At 37.8% G+C, this 13418-nt stretch overlaps 1 protein-coding gene across 2 annotated transcripts; it reads right to left on the bottom strand.

The window, feature by feature from the left end:
* Nucleotides 1-477: 477 nt before the first annotated feature.
* Nucleotides 478-4764, bottom strand: LOC110096793. Of its 2 annotated transcripts, none has more exons than XM_020822876.2 (2): nucleotides 2781-4764; nucleotides 478-825 (listed from the first exon to the last, which is right to left on the bottom strand). In XM_020822876.2, exon 1 carries the CDS (start codon nucleotides 4581-4583, stop codon nucleotides 2829-2831), a length of 1755 nt encoding a protein of 584 aa, XP_020678535.1. In that variant the 5' UTR covers nucleotides 4584-4764; the 3' UTR covers nucleotides 478-825; nucleotides 2781-2828. The 2 variants fall into 2 exon arrangements, with proteins under 2 accessions (XP_020678535.1, XP_020678534.1); XM_020822875.2 differs by having other exon boundaries at nucleotides 478-833; nucleotides 2781-4763.
* Nucleotides 4765-13418: the final 8654 nt, after the last annotated feature.

Raw genomic sequence — 13418 nt, 5'->3', positions numbered from 1 at the left:
TAGACCATTTGCTAGAATATTCAATGGAATATCTTAATGATATCAAAATTTGACAAACATGGGCTTGTTGGATTCATCTTGTCGAGCCGCTCGATTCGACTATAAACATATCATGTTTGTAAACCATTTGGTAATCCAAATTATGATTCGAACCTTCCAAATGTACTTAGAGTATTTGATTTCGACCCATTTAGGCTCGAATTGAGTCGATTTGATGTCGTTGTGTTTGACTTTTAAAGACATTACGGTAAATTTGTTGAAATCAAAATTCAAATGATCCTAGATTTAAAATTTGAAATTTCAAACATAATTTTGCTTCAAAATTCATGTCCGATCAAGATAATTTTTTAATGACATATCAAGTATAAATATGACTCAAAATAAATTACAATTTTTTAAAATTCTTCGCACGCCATTTTTTATCCAAAGAAAAAAAAAGAGGAGAAAAGGGACAAAAATAGAAAATCAAATACAAAATAAAAGCAAACAACCATAAATTAAAATTTCCAAAAGCTTAAATACAAAGTTCATCCTTTTACGGACAAAACAATTACGTTAAATAAACATCGCCACTAACCAAATAAACTTTACAGATTTAAACAAACAAACTCTCGAGGATTTTAAAAATATAACACAAAGGATACTTACTAAAACTCTGCATCCCATGCTTCTCCACTAATCCTTTACAAAAAATTATAAAAAAAAAAATTAACATTTGCAGAAATAACCTCAACTTCTCTATCTATTATCAATCTATATTTTCTCCCCTTAAAATAAGATAGTTTTGTCACGATAATTTGCCACAACAGCCCCCACCATTTCTACCTGCAAGTCTGAAACGAATAAATTGTGTAATATCCCTCAATAAATTTTAAAAAATAAAAAGTATTATATAAAATTTTTATTTATAATGTCAATCTCAAAATAAATTTAATCCATCGTAATATCCTGAAACAATTTTTTTAAAATATTCTAATTCAATTTTCCACAAAATGATATCAGAAATTTAACTAATAATAATTTTTACATATCTTATTATTTTATCATTCTGCTACATTTAAAAAAAAAGTATGCCATCACATCTTAATACAAATTATCTCAGAATGACTTAGATAATTATCGAATATATTTAAATTAATGCAATATAAAATTTTAATATAAAATACTAACATATGATTATTAAATCCATCCTAATAACATTTTTACAATAAATATCTTAATTATTTTAAAACTCAATAAAAATTTAGGAAGCAATATCCTAATTAAGTTTTAGTCCCTTAAAAATGATGGAATTATTTTAATATTTATTTATTAATTATATATAGATATATTAACATTTTGTCATTTTTTTTTTAAAAGATAGTTTTATTGTTTTGTAATTTAAATTTTATGTAACATAAATATCAAAGCATTTTATAAAAAAGAGCAGGTTCTAAATTTATATTAGCTTTGAAAAATAAGTTCAAAGAAATAAAAATGAAAATAAACACTCAACTTAATTATCTGATTTCAATAGAAACAGAAATTTCATTATCCAATTTCTACTTTGACTGAAAATCTAATTTTACATCCTCAATTTCTATAAATTCTTACTTTTTTCTATAAACTCTTAATTTTATTTTATTTTTTTACTTTCTGATTTGAGAAAAATCAAACTTCCTATGTAAAAACACATTGCATATTAATTAATTGATTATCCCTGGCTTTTTTCTTATATAACATGTAAAAATTGATTATGTTTTAAAAAATTAAATAAAATTAATTGAGTTGTTTTCTTTTTAGTTTACACTGATTTGCTAATTTTTTAATAAGAACTTTAATGTATTTTTAAAATTAAATTTAAATTTTTATTCATTATTTTTTAATTAAATACATTTCATTTATTTTTCATTATTCTAACTATTATTTTATTTAAGAAAAATATAAATTTAATTTCTTTTATAATATTATATTTCTAAATATTTAATAAATTTAATTTAAATTCATTTTTTTTCTTTTTTTTAGGAAACGGGGGTATCGGCCCGCCTACCACATCACAGCTTGTGACGGCGCTTGCGATGTCCACTAATCCCGGACGAATCTTATGAGCAACTAACCCCACAGGTGCAGGACCCCCCACAATTCTTTTCTCTCCACTTAAGGAGTCGTGCCGTATGAGGGGGTTTCGAACTTGGGATGGGGGTTCCCAACCAAGCACGCCCACCAACCCACCTTAGCCCGATGGGGTTAATTTCAAAAATATACTAATAAATTATAAATAAAAAATAAGCAAAATAGTGTAAATAAAAAAATAGAAAAAAATATTTTATTTTATTTTTTAAAACAAAATCAATTTTTATATTTAGTTCAAATAAAATATAAGAAAAAAATTTAAAACATTATCAATTAATTGATTGATATGCAATGAGTTTATAAAATTAAAAACATAATTTTATTTATTTTTTTATAATAATGCCAAATGCAATGTTGACATAATTTTTTAAATACCCTTTATTAAGAAATCATAATTTCTAGTGCCGATTTCATTCAAAATAACGACCAAAATAAAAACCGAATAATTAAGTTTTCTCTTTAAATCTTTTTGTTGCTATATTCTTTAAACTATTTAAATGTAAAACAGGTTCTTTTTATTAAAAGAACTAAATATAATAAAAATACGATTATTTTACAAGATAGAAATGTTCCGTGTCAGTTTTTTATCATAATCCAAATTTTTTAGTTTTTTTTTTTATTTATTTGATTAGTTGCTCGTAAGTGAAAATTGGAACTCGGTAAATTACCTGGTGGAGGGAGAGTGAACACCGGCAGCGGCTGCGGGCGGAAAACGATCACTCCCGGCGGACAAAAGAGAAGAGATTCTTGAAACGGCCCCCGGCGATTCGATGCAGGGCTTTCCGGGCGCCAGGGACATCGGCATCAGCGAGCTTCTGAAGCTGAGAGGAGACACCTGCATCGCCTAGTCGCCGGCGGCAGCCCCCACCACCACCGGCGGCGAGGGCAAGAACAACGGAGACAGGGAATTTCTTGCATACCTCTTCCCGCCCGGGATCCAGCATCTGTACGAGCCGCATCACGCTCTTCTCGTCTCGCGCGAGCTCCTTCCGATTGGAATGAACGGAGAGGAGTGAGACTAGCGCGCGGGCAGCCATCTCCTGCGCGCTCTCGGGCTTTGACGATTCGAGCATCTTAACCAGGGCAACCATGCTCGGGGCCATAGAACGTTTTAGCTCATCTGAGGGCGAAAGGTTTGAAAGAACTGCAGCAGCAGCGAGCTGAGTGGCGGCACTGCTGCGCCTTATTAGATCCGTCAACAACACGAAAAACCCAGGAGAAGACGATAAGGTTTTGGCCGCGGCAGCGGAGAAGGAGAGAGCATGAATCGCGCGCAGGGTGTGCTCCGATATATCCGGATCTGCAGACAAAGAGTAATCGTGAAGCAGTTGAAGCAGATTCCGCAAACCCCCTTCTTCGATTATGGAAACCCTAATCGGTTCCCCGCCGAAGGAGGCCAGGGACCAGAGGCAAAGAGCAGCGTTCTTCGATGATAAAGGCACGCCTGATGCGAGGAGATCGATCAGAATAGGGACGGCGCCTTCTTCTGCCATGGAGGCTCTGAGCTCATCGATGGCAGAAATGTAGTTCAAGGATGCAGCTGCGAGAGATTGGATGGCGGGCGATCCACTGCCGGGGCGGCAGGCGTTGATAAGAATGGAGACGCCGCCATAGGCGGCAACAGCCCAGGCATTGGTGGCATCGGCAGCGATGGCTTCGACGGCGACCACGGCCTTCTCCTTTACGGCTAAGGATCCGGTATCGAGGAGGCGGAGAAGAGGACCGAGGGCGCCCTCATCGAAGAGGCTGCGGCGAGAGGAGGCAGAGGCTGTTGCGAGAAGGGAGACAGCGGCGGCAGCGGAATCACGGATCAGAGAGTGAGAGGATGGGTCGAGAAGCCGGATGAGAAAGGCAAGATCGCCCTCTTGAGCGACGACGGGAGCGATCTTGGGGGGGTCGGATGCGAGGAACTGTTGAAGCGAGTCGAGTGCTTTGATCTTGAGATCTATCGTACCGATCTGGAGGCGGGCAAAGAGGTCACGAACGTAGAGGGAAAGATCGGCACGGGAAGCGGAAGCGGACGGAAGGGAAAGTACAATGGCAGTGGAATGGGGGTTAGCTTGGTTGAGAAGACCGGATCGGAGTAGGAGCTCGAGGTCGTGGAGATGGAGGCCGAGGGAAGCGGTGGCGATATCGAGGTCACTCTGGAGATGTAGCTTTCCACTGGGAAGAGTTGGATCGAGGCAGCGTGTGGAAAGGGGTTCGAGTGATCGGAGAGTGGTGAGGAGATTCGGGAGAAGATCGGTGAAAAGAGGATTTCCTGAAGAGTAGGGCGAGGCGGAGGCGGCTGCGGAGAGAGAGGAGAGGAGTATGGAGAGCTTAGAGTGGACAAGGCGCCACCGGCCGACGAGAGACTTGGCAGAGAGTGCGGCGACGAGAAGAACAGGTAGGAGGTGGTGTAGAATGAGGTCGAGGGTGTCACCAGTGGAGGCTGGTGGCGGCGGGGAAAGCGCCGGAGAAGCGGGAGTCATCTGCGGCACGGAAGATTAGGGCGGGAGGGAGATTCGAGGCATGCAAGAACAGAGAGTGAGGCTTTGATGAGATCGATTGTAAGATGGACGGATAGGATTGCTTACGGAGAAAGGAAAGGGTGTGGAGTGGAAGACTCGAGCTGACGCCGCGTTTGCTTCTTCTCGAGTAGCGACTGTTGAAAAATATATATATTAGGCTAAAATAAACATAATAATAAATAGATAGCATTAAAAAAATAGATATTCATATCATCATTTGTCTAACGTCCTTCTTTATGTCATGTCATATGGAGTAAAACCTGTATTACAGGGGAAAAATGAGCTCTGCTTGGATTTGCTTCCCCTAGCTTCTCCCGTCATTTCTTTTCTCCTTCTCCTTCTCGTCGTCATTCGGGGAGGGGTTTTTCCCCTCCTCTCATCCAATGGCTTCTTCCTCCCCCTATCTAGCTGATTTTTCCCCCCTACCTAGCCCCCTTGCTCTGGCTCCTGGGGCCCCGGTTGGTTTGAACTTTGTTTCAAACCTTACTAAAGAAGATTTGGTTGCTAGTGTTTTCTCTCTATCTTTTGTTTCCCCTTGCAACGAAGATTCCATTTTCTGTTGATGACCTTGCTCTTAGCGTTCCTGACTGGAGCTTCTCCTTAGTTGGTTACTTGATTGGTCCACGGCCGACATACATGAGCCTTCTCAACTCTGTTAAAAAAGCTTGGAACCTGAAAGGAGAGGTAGAGCTCCTCTTGTTTATGACGGATTTTTCCTGTTCAAGTTTTCCTCTCCGGAGGATTACAAGGTTGCTTGGTCTGGTGCTCCTTGGTTCTTCTTTGACAGGCCCTTCATCCTTCAGAAGTGGACACCCAAATTCAAACTCAAACGAGATGAGTTCTCATCTATCCCTATATGGATTAAAATTGTTGATTTGCCGTTAGTTATTTGGAATCCCTTGGGTATCTCCAAAATCGCGAGTTTTGTTGGCCACCCTCTGGCTGTTGACGCCCTTACTGCCCGGAAAACCAGGTTAAACTTTGCTAGAGTATGTGCCTTGGTCTCAAGCAATTCGGCCCTTCCTGATGAAATCCCCATCTCGCTGGATGGCGATGATGTTTATTTGAAAGTCTTGTATGACTGGAAGCCTATCTCGTGTTCTAGTTGCGGCTCTATCGTTCACCCATCTTCTCTTTGCCATATCAATCCTCAACCTAAACCCCCTCCGGCTCCACCGCGAGGTAAAAGCTCTTCCAGGCATCGCTTTTCCCGACCCCCTACCCACAAACCGCCTCTTCCCCCAACCAACCAACCCATAATCCCTCCTTCCCTGACCCCTCCATTTTCCCCCTTCAGCGCCTACCATTCCTCAAACAGATAAACCGCCTCTTCCCCCAACCAACCAGCCCATAATCCCTCCTTCCCTTCCCCCTCCTATTCTTCCCCCCTCAGCGCCTACAATTCCTCCTACAGATCAACTTCCTGATCTGACTTCTACTATTATTTCAGGAATTTTAAGCAATCAACCTCCTCATCCCCCTAGCCCACAATTACCCAAGGATCCTATTCCTAATTTGAACTCCCTACTGAAGATTTCTCTTCTTCGGATAACTCTCCCAATATTTCCCATTCTTCTCCTGGCACTTCTTCCCCCATCTGTACCTCCTCTTTTGCTCCTGTTGTTCAGGTAAAAGTCTTTTTACCTAGTGACCCTCCAGTTTCTTCGCCAAATCTGTTTGCCAACCTTCAACCGGAAGAGCCCCCGGATTAACCTCTGGCTTCTTCCCATAGCACTGACCCTCCGGCTTCTTCCTCTTCTATCCCTAAGGAGAAACCCACGATTGATAATGGACCCAATGGTAAGAGTGCTAAGAAAATGCGCTCCTCTCACTCTAAATCCAAATGACCCTCAGACCGATTAGTTGTTGGAACGTTAGGGGATTTAACTTGCCTGATAAAGTTCTAGCTTGTAAGAAGTTGGTTTCTTCTTTTTGTTTGGATATGATTTGTATTTTAGAGGCTAAAGTTCCTCTTGACTCGGCTTTGGACCCGTGGTTTATTAATACTCACAAAGTTTTTTCGAATGAACTCTCTTGTGACAATTTTAATTGCTCCAACCTTGGAAGGATTTGGATTAAATGAAATCCCTAGGCTATTACTTTCTCTCCCTTACTTATCACCTCGCAGCTTATTCACGGGACCATCTGTTATGGTAATATGCTTCCCATCCCGATTTCTGTTATTTATGCCACCAATTCTCAGGCTGAAAGAGCTTCTTTATGGAAACAACTGACTAACCTTGCTATTGTTATCACCTCCCCTTGGGCCATTTTTGGGGATTTTAACTGCTGTAGAGGAGTTGAAGAAAAATCCGGGAGAAAGCCTTTAACACCACAATCGGTTGGAAGAACTTAATGGTTGGATTTTTAGCTCTGGGGTGTCTGATCTCCCTTCTACTAGTCTGTTTTACATGTGGTTTAACCAAAGGGTTGTTGGCCCTATACACATTAAGCTAGATAGGATTCTTGTCAATTCTGCTTGGCTGGATCTTTTCCCTGTCTTTTTATAGAGTGGAGCCCCCTTTTTGCTCTGACCACTCTCCCCTAGTTCTCCTCCCGGGTGCTTCCTGTAAACGTTATGTTAGATTTCAGTTTCAAAATTATTTGGTTAAGTTGAGAGATTTTTGGGATGACCTGCTATCTATCTTTGCTTCTCATCACATTGGAAGCCCCATTTCTGCTTTTCACTCTAAGCTGAAGGATTTAAAAGGCTATATCAAGTTGAAGAATTGGTCTAATTCTTCATTCATTTATAGCAGCATCACTAAGCTTCAGAGATTGCAACATAACTGTATTTCCCAGATTCAAGAGAGGCCTTTAGATCCCAACCTTAATTCTACCTTGAAATATATTAATTCCTCTCTTTATTCCCTGTATAGTGCTTGAATTATGTGGGTGATTCAACGTGCTAAGGCAAATTGGCTCTCTAAGGGAGAAGATGATCTGGAGTTTTTATATGCTAGGATTAACTCTAGAAATAATACCAACCAAATTAATGAGCTCCACTCTGATGTTGGTATTTTGACCTCTCATGAAGACATTGCTAAAGCTATTGTTTATTATTTTCAAAACTTGTATAATGCACTTATGCCCTCTAACCCCTCGGCCGCCTTTTTTCCTATTGCCTTACCATTCCACACCCCCCCCCCCCCCCCCCCCCCCCCCCCCCCTCCCCTCATTGCCTCTCTTATCACTCCTGTGACTGATAAGGAGATTAAGGATGTGGTGTTTGCTGGTCTCTCAAACTCTACACTCGGCCCTGATGGGTTTTCTTTTGAGTTTTATAAAGCCTCTTGGGATATTATTGGTGGCCATGTTTGTAGGGCCATCAAGCACTTGTTTTTGCTGGGATCCCTTCCTAAATGTGCCAAGGCTACTGCTATTGCCCTCATCCCCAAGGGTATTCATGCCTCCTCCTTATTTGATTACCAACCCATTTCACTTTGCAATGTGTTTTATAAGATTATTGCAAAAATTATTGCTAATCGTATGAAGGAGGTCTTGCCCTTCATTATTTATAATAGTCAAACATGTTTTATTAAGCAAAGGATTTATATTAATAACACTGTGCTTGCTTCTGATATTCTTAGTAAATTTAATGGTAATCCTAAGAAGAAATTCTTTTGTGCCAAATTAGATATCAGTAAAGCTTTTGATTTGGTTTCTAGGGATTTTCTTTTAAGCAGGCTTCTTATGAAAGGTTTTCCCCCTTTGTTTGTCAGTTGGATTAAGGGGTGCATTGATGATGTTTATTTCTCTGTTTGTATTAATGGAGTTTTAGAAGGCTTCTTCTCTTCCTGTTCTGGCCTTAGGCAAGGATGCCCTTTATCTCCCCTGCTTTTCTCGGTGGTGATGGATGCTTTTTCATGTAAGCTAGACAATAGTAACTTTGTTGGTATCTCTAGTGGCAATATCTCTGTGAATCACCTTCTATATGCTGATGATATCCTTATCTTTGGAAAAGCCACCATCCCCAATGCTGACAAGCTTAGAGTTTTTGTTTCCAAATTTGTTGAACACATGGGACTTACTATTAATAATGCCAAATGCTCCATTATCTTCTCTAAGCATACTCATTTAGCTAATGATATTACCACTTTGCTGGGCTTCTCTCTGGTTGAGGAATCCCTCACATACCTTGGCTTCCCTATCTCCTCTAAAAAACTAAAAATTGCTCACATTCAACCACTACTGAGTAGGCTTTCTACTATACTTGTTGGTTGGAAAGTTAAATTCTTCTTTTGCAGGTAGAATCTAGTACATTAAGTTCACTATTACGAATACTATTGCTTACTAGATTAGAGGGACTGTATTACCTAAAGCGATTCATAAGTCTTTTGATAAATTATGTTATAGATTTCTTTTTCATGGCTATGTGGAAGGTAGAAAGTTGCACCTTGTGGTATGGAAAAATAGTTGTTTACTTAAATCTCATGATTGACTGGGTTTGCGAGGTCTTGATTCTATTCGATTTGGCTTTGACTGCTCCTTCATTTGGAGGTTATACACCTCTAACTCCTTGCTGGCTTTGTAGTATAAGGCCAAGTTTATTTCTGTTGCAAATATGTTGTACATGGATTATGATTTTGATGCTAGTAAACACTCTTTTTTCTCTACGACTGCCTTTTCTACTGACATTTTAGGGCCACAAGATCGAACTGAAATCAAAACCAGCTCAAGATTGGGTAGACTAGATCTGAGTTAGTCTGTAATTTTCTTTTTCCCTTTCTTGAGTCAATTATAACTATTAAAGTGTTCTGATGCTAAGTAACCCTACACACACACACTTGAGTGATTTTTCTATCTGATTTAGAATTTCTATTTTTACTCACATCATCCCGGACGATCAGGTTCAAAATAAAAATTCTAATCAGGACATATTGTTAAGGCATCCGTCATTAGTAGATCGGCCTAGACGATAGACTCAAAACAGAAAGAATCAGCCGCCATGATCTATTTAGGCATTCTTTATTTTTAGAAATCGGCCAGGACGATCGTGTATCCTCCTGGACGATTTGATACAATTATGCCCAAATTGATCATGCAATTAAGAAAAGCATTTAGTTCGTACACAACAGTAGTTACAACTAGGATCGTACAGGACGATCAATAACGCACATATTTGAATAATTGCAATTTTTGGACGGTTTTTCGTATCTTTCATATAAAAGGTCCACTTTAGATTATCATGAAATCTTTTTGTCCATTGGTCTTCATACAAACTGAAGAGAGATTGAAGGAGAGAGTGAAAGAGAGTGTTTGAAGGAGAGTTCTTACTACTGGAGCGTGAAGGGTTCACTTGGTACTCAAAAGGTAAGAATCTCCATTTGTGAATTGTGATTACTTCACTCTTTTCTCTTGTCCTTCTAGATTTCTCGTGAGAAGATCTTTCAAGAATATCCGATTCTCTTCCGACACTTGGAGAGTGTGAATAGCGAGAGGTCTTTTACCTACACTTGGAGAGTGTGAATAGCGAAAAGGTTCTCTACCGACACTTGGAGAGTGTGAACAGCGGGAGGTCCTCTGCCTGCACTTAGAGAGTGTAAATAATAGAAAGATTATCTGTCTACACTTGGAGAGTGTGAACAGCGGGAGGTACTCTGCCTACACTTGGAGGGTGTAAAAGGATGCGATTCTCTGCCATACCGGGTAGTGGTGGAGGAGAGTTTTTGTGAAGGCTTCTTTGCCTTGCTGTGGGGGCAAAATGAGAGACACTAATGGTAATAGTGCAATACCTGAAGTGGGAGACTTCAGGGAGTGGATGTAGGTCGTATTTGACCGAACCACTATAAATCTTATATCTTTTATTTTCCGCTGCTTTTTTACTTTACTATTTCTGTTGATCTATGGTTGAAAAATCATTTTAAAAAATTTCATTAAAGTTTTAATCAATTTAAAATAAGAAGATTTTTTTTTTAAATATTAATTCACCCCCTCTTGGTTAGCCGCTGGGACATAAGCTTAGGTTTAACAACCTAATTCATAATTAATAAGTTTTAACAAGTGGTATCAGAGCATAGTTTTCAAAATCATAAGTTTAGACTACTTTTTTGATTAACGACCATGGCTACATTTGGAAACCGAAATACACTTGAAGGATATTCGATCACTAGACCTCCTTTGTTTGATAATATCCCTTTTGATTTTTTGGAAAACACGCATGTCTACATTTTTACAGTCACTTGATTATCGTATGTGGATTTTAGTACAAGAAGGGTATACAAAATATTCTAAATTAGTTGATAGAGTTAGATTTGAAACACCCTTTACAGATTGGACTGTAAAAGAACGTGACTTAGCACAACTTAATGCTAAATACTTGAATAGTTTCAGTTGTGCTCTTAAATCTGAAGATTACATGCAGGTTTCCACTTGCAAGAGTGGAAAGGACATATGAGATAGACTTTGTATAACTTATGAGGGGACTAATTAAGTTAAACAATCTAGACTTAATATCTTGTTGTATGACTATGAACTATTTCGCATGAAACTCAATGAATTCATTTCTGACACGTATACAAGATCCACATAAATAGTCACATCTTTATATGCATTGGGTAGGGAACAAACGAATGCTGAAATGTTTAATAAAATACTTCATTGTTTACCTACTGCTTATGTTGCTAAAATAAATGTAATTACATAGTCTAATGATTTAAATATTTACTCTATTAACAATCTTCTTGGATCACTAATTGCTTACGAGTAAGGGGTGATTCAAAGAAAGATTGATGTAGGTAAACCATGAAGGGAGAAGAATTTATCACTGAAAGTGGAGTTGGAGAGTGATCTCTCATAACTTGAGGATGAAGATGACATCGCACTAATGAATAGACAATTCAGAGGCTTTTTGAAGAGGAAACAAAAGAGATGCCAACAATAGAATCGAGGTAAATTCAATAGAAATGTTAAGATTTCAAATGATGTTATTTGTTATGAGTGCAGGAAACCTGGACATATTAAGTTAGAATGCCTAAAACTCAAAGCCACTCCTAGCAAGGAGAAGGTAGAGGAGAAACCAATGGTGAAGAAGGGCAAGAAGAAATTTCAAAGAGATTTCTGGGTGGACTCAGCTTTAGACTCGTCAGAGACTGAAAAGAAAGAGGAAGTCACCAATCTGTGCTTAATGGTCGATAATCTTGATCAGTTAGATCAAGTAAAGGTATGTGACTTGACTTATAATAAACTTTTAGAAGTCTCTGAACACATACATGATGCATATAGAAAGTTAAAGAAAATGCTTGCTAATTTGAATTTAGAATTTCAGGAACTACAAAGAGAACAAGATATCCTTAGAAAAGATCATGCATTAATTGATAACAACCACATAAAATTGATTGATGAGTTTGATGAATTAAATAAGAACCATGAAAATTTAAAATCATCTTAAGCAGAACTTTAAAAAGAATTTAAAAATAGTAAGGATGAATCAGATAACAAATTATATCGAGTAAACTATACAAATTGTATTTTGGAAGATATGAATTCTTTTTATAAATTAAAGATAAAAGCTCTTGAGAATAATAGGATACTCCCAAGACATGAAGATTTAACGAATCCTATTTTGTATCCTAAATTTATACAATCCATAAATAGACAGAAGAATTATAAAAAACTAAAAAATCTATTTCCAGAAGTCAAATGTTATAATTATGGATTATTTGGACATATAGCTCACACATATACATTGAAGAAGAAAACCCATTTGATGTAGAGACCTAATATGCATAAAAATAGACATATCATAGATGCATATATTTATAATTTGCAAAAAGGTGAACCCAAACTTGTTTGGGTTCCTAGGTCTAATGTTTAATGATTTTGCAGGATCACTCTCACATAAGGCCTCGTGAGAGCATATGGTACCTGGACAGCGGTTGCTCAAAGCATATGACTGGAGATACTGCACAATTCATATCGATGGAAGCCATGAGTGGAGGTAGGGTTACACTTGGAGATAACACCACAAGAAAGGTGATATGGTCAAGTATAATTAGAAACTTGAAAAACTTTTTATAGAAAATATTTTGTTGGTAGAAGGTTTAAAATATTATCTTTTGTATAGTAGTCAACTATATGATAAAGGTTATTATGTAAAAATTTTTCCTACTAGTTTCATATTAAGCCTAAATGGAAATGATGTTTTGAATGGTATACGGGTAAACAATGTGTATATGCTAGACTTGAATTACATCAAAACTCCTACTCCTTTTTGTTTAAAAACTATTTCTGATGAGTCATGGATTTGACATAGGAGTCTTTGTCACTCTAGAATGAAAAATCTTAGAAAGATTACCCAAAAGAACTTAGTGAGAGATATACCAAAACTAGACTTCAATAAGGATCACCTTTGTAATTCATGTCAATTAGGAAAATAGGTGAAGTCTTCTTTTCAGTCTAATAAAAATCTTAGAACTAGTACACTATTGGAGATTTTACATATGGATCTTTTTGGATCAGTTGGAACTGTAAGTCTAGGAGGAAAGATATAAGAATTTATGATTGTGAATGATTTCTCTAGATTCACATGGGTTAGATTTTTATATCATAAGAGTGAATTATTTGAGAAATTTAAAAAAAAAAAATTGACTTAGATTCGAAGAAAACTAGGATGCGAGATAATGACAATTCAAAGTGATCATGAAGGAGAATTTGAGAATAACAAATTCGAGGACTTTTATAAGGAGAAATGAATTGATCACAAATTTTCTACACCTAGAACCCCTTAGCAGAATGGGGTAGTTGAAAAGAAAAAGAGAACATTAATAGAAGCCGCTCGAGCCATATTGGCAGAAT

Source organism: Dendrobium catenatum, unplaced genomic scaffold (assembly GCF_001605985.2).
Source record: "Dendrobium catenatum unplaced genomic scaffold, ASM160598v2 fragScaff_scaffold_1118, whole genome shotgun sequence".
In the NCBI taxonomy this organism is placed as follows: Eukaryota; Viridiplantae; Streptophyta; class Magnoliopsida; order Asparagales; family Orchidaceae; genus Dendrobium; species Dendrobium catenatum.
The sequence above is the reverse complement of the archived record's forward strand: the minus strand, read 5'-3'. Positions and strand labels throughout refer to the sequence as shown.

Coding starts and splice junctions, on each gene's coding strand:
- LOC110096793 (XM_020822876.2), bottom strand. CDS start 4,583: ATGACTCCCGCTTCTCCGGCGCTTTCCCCGCCGCCACCAGCCTCCACT.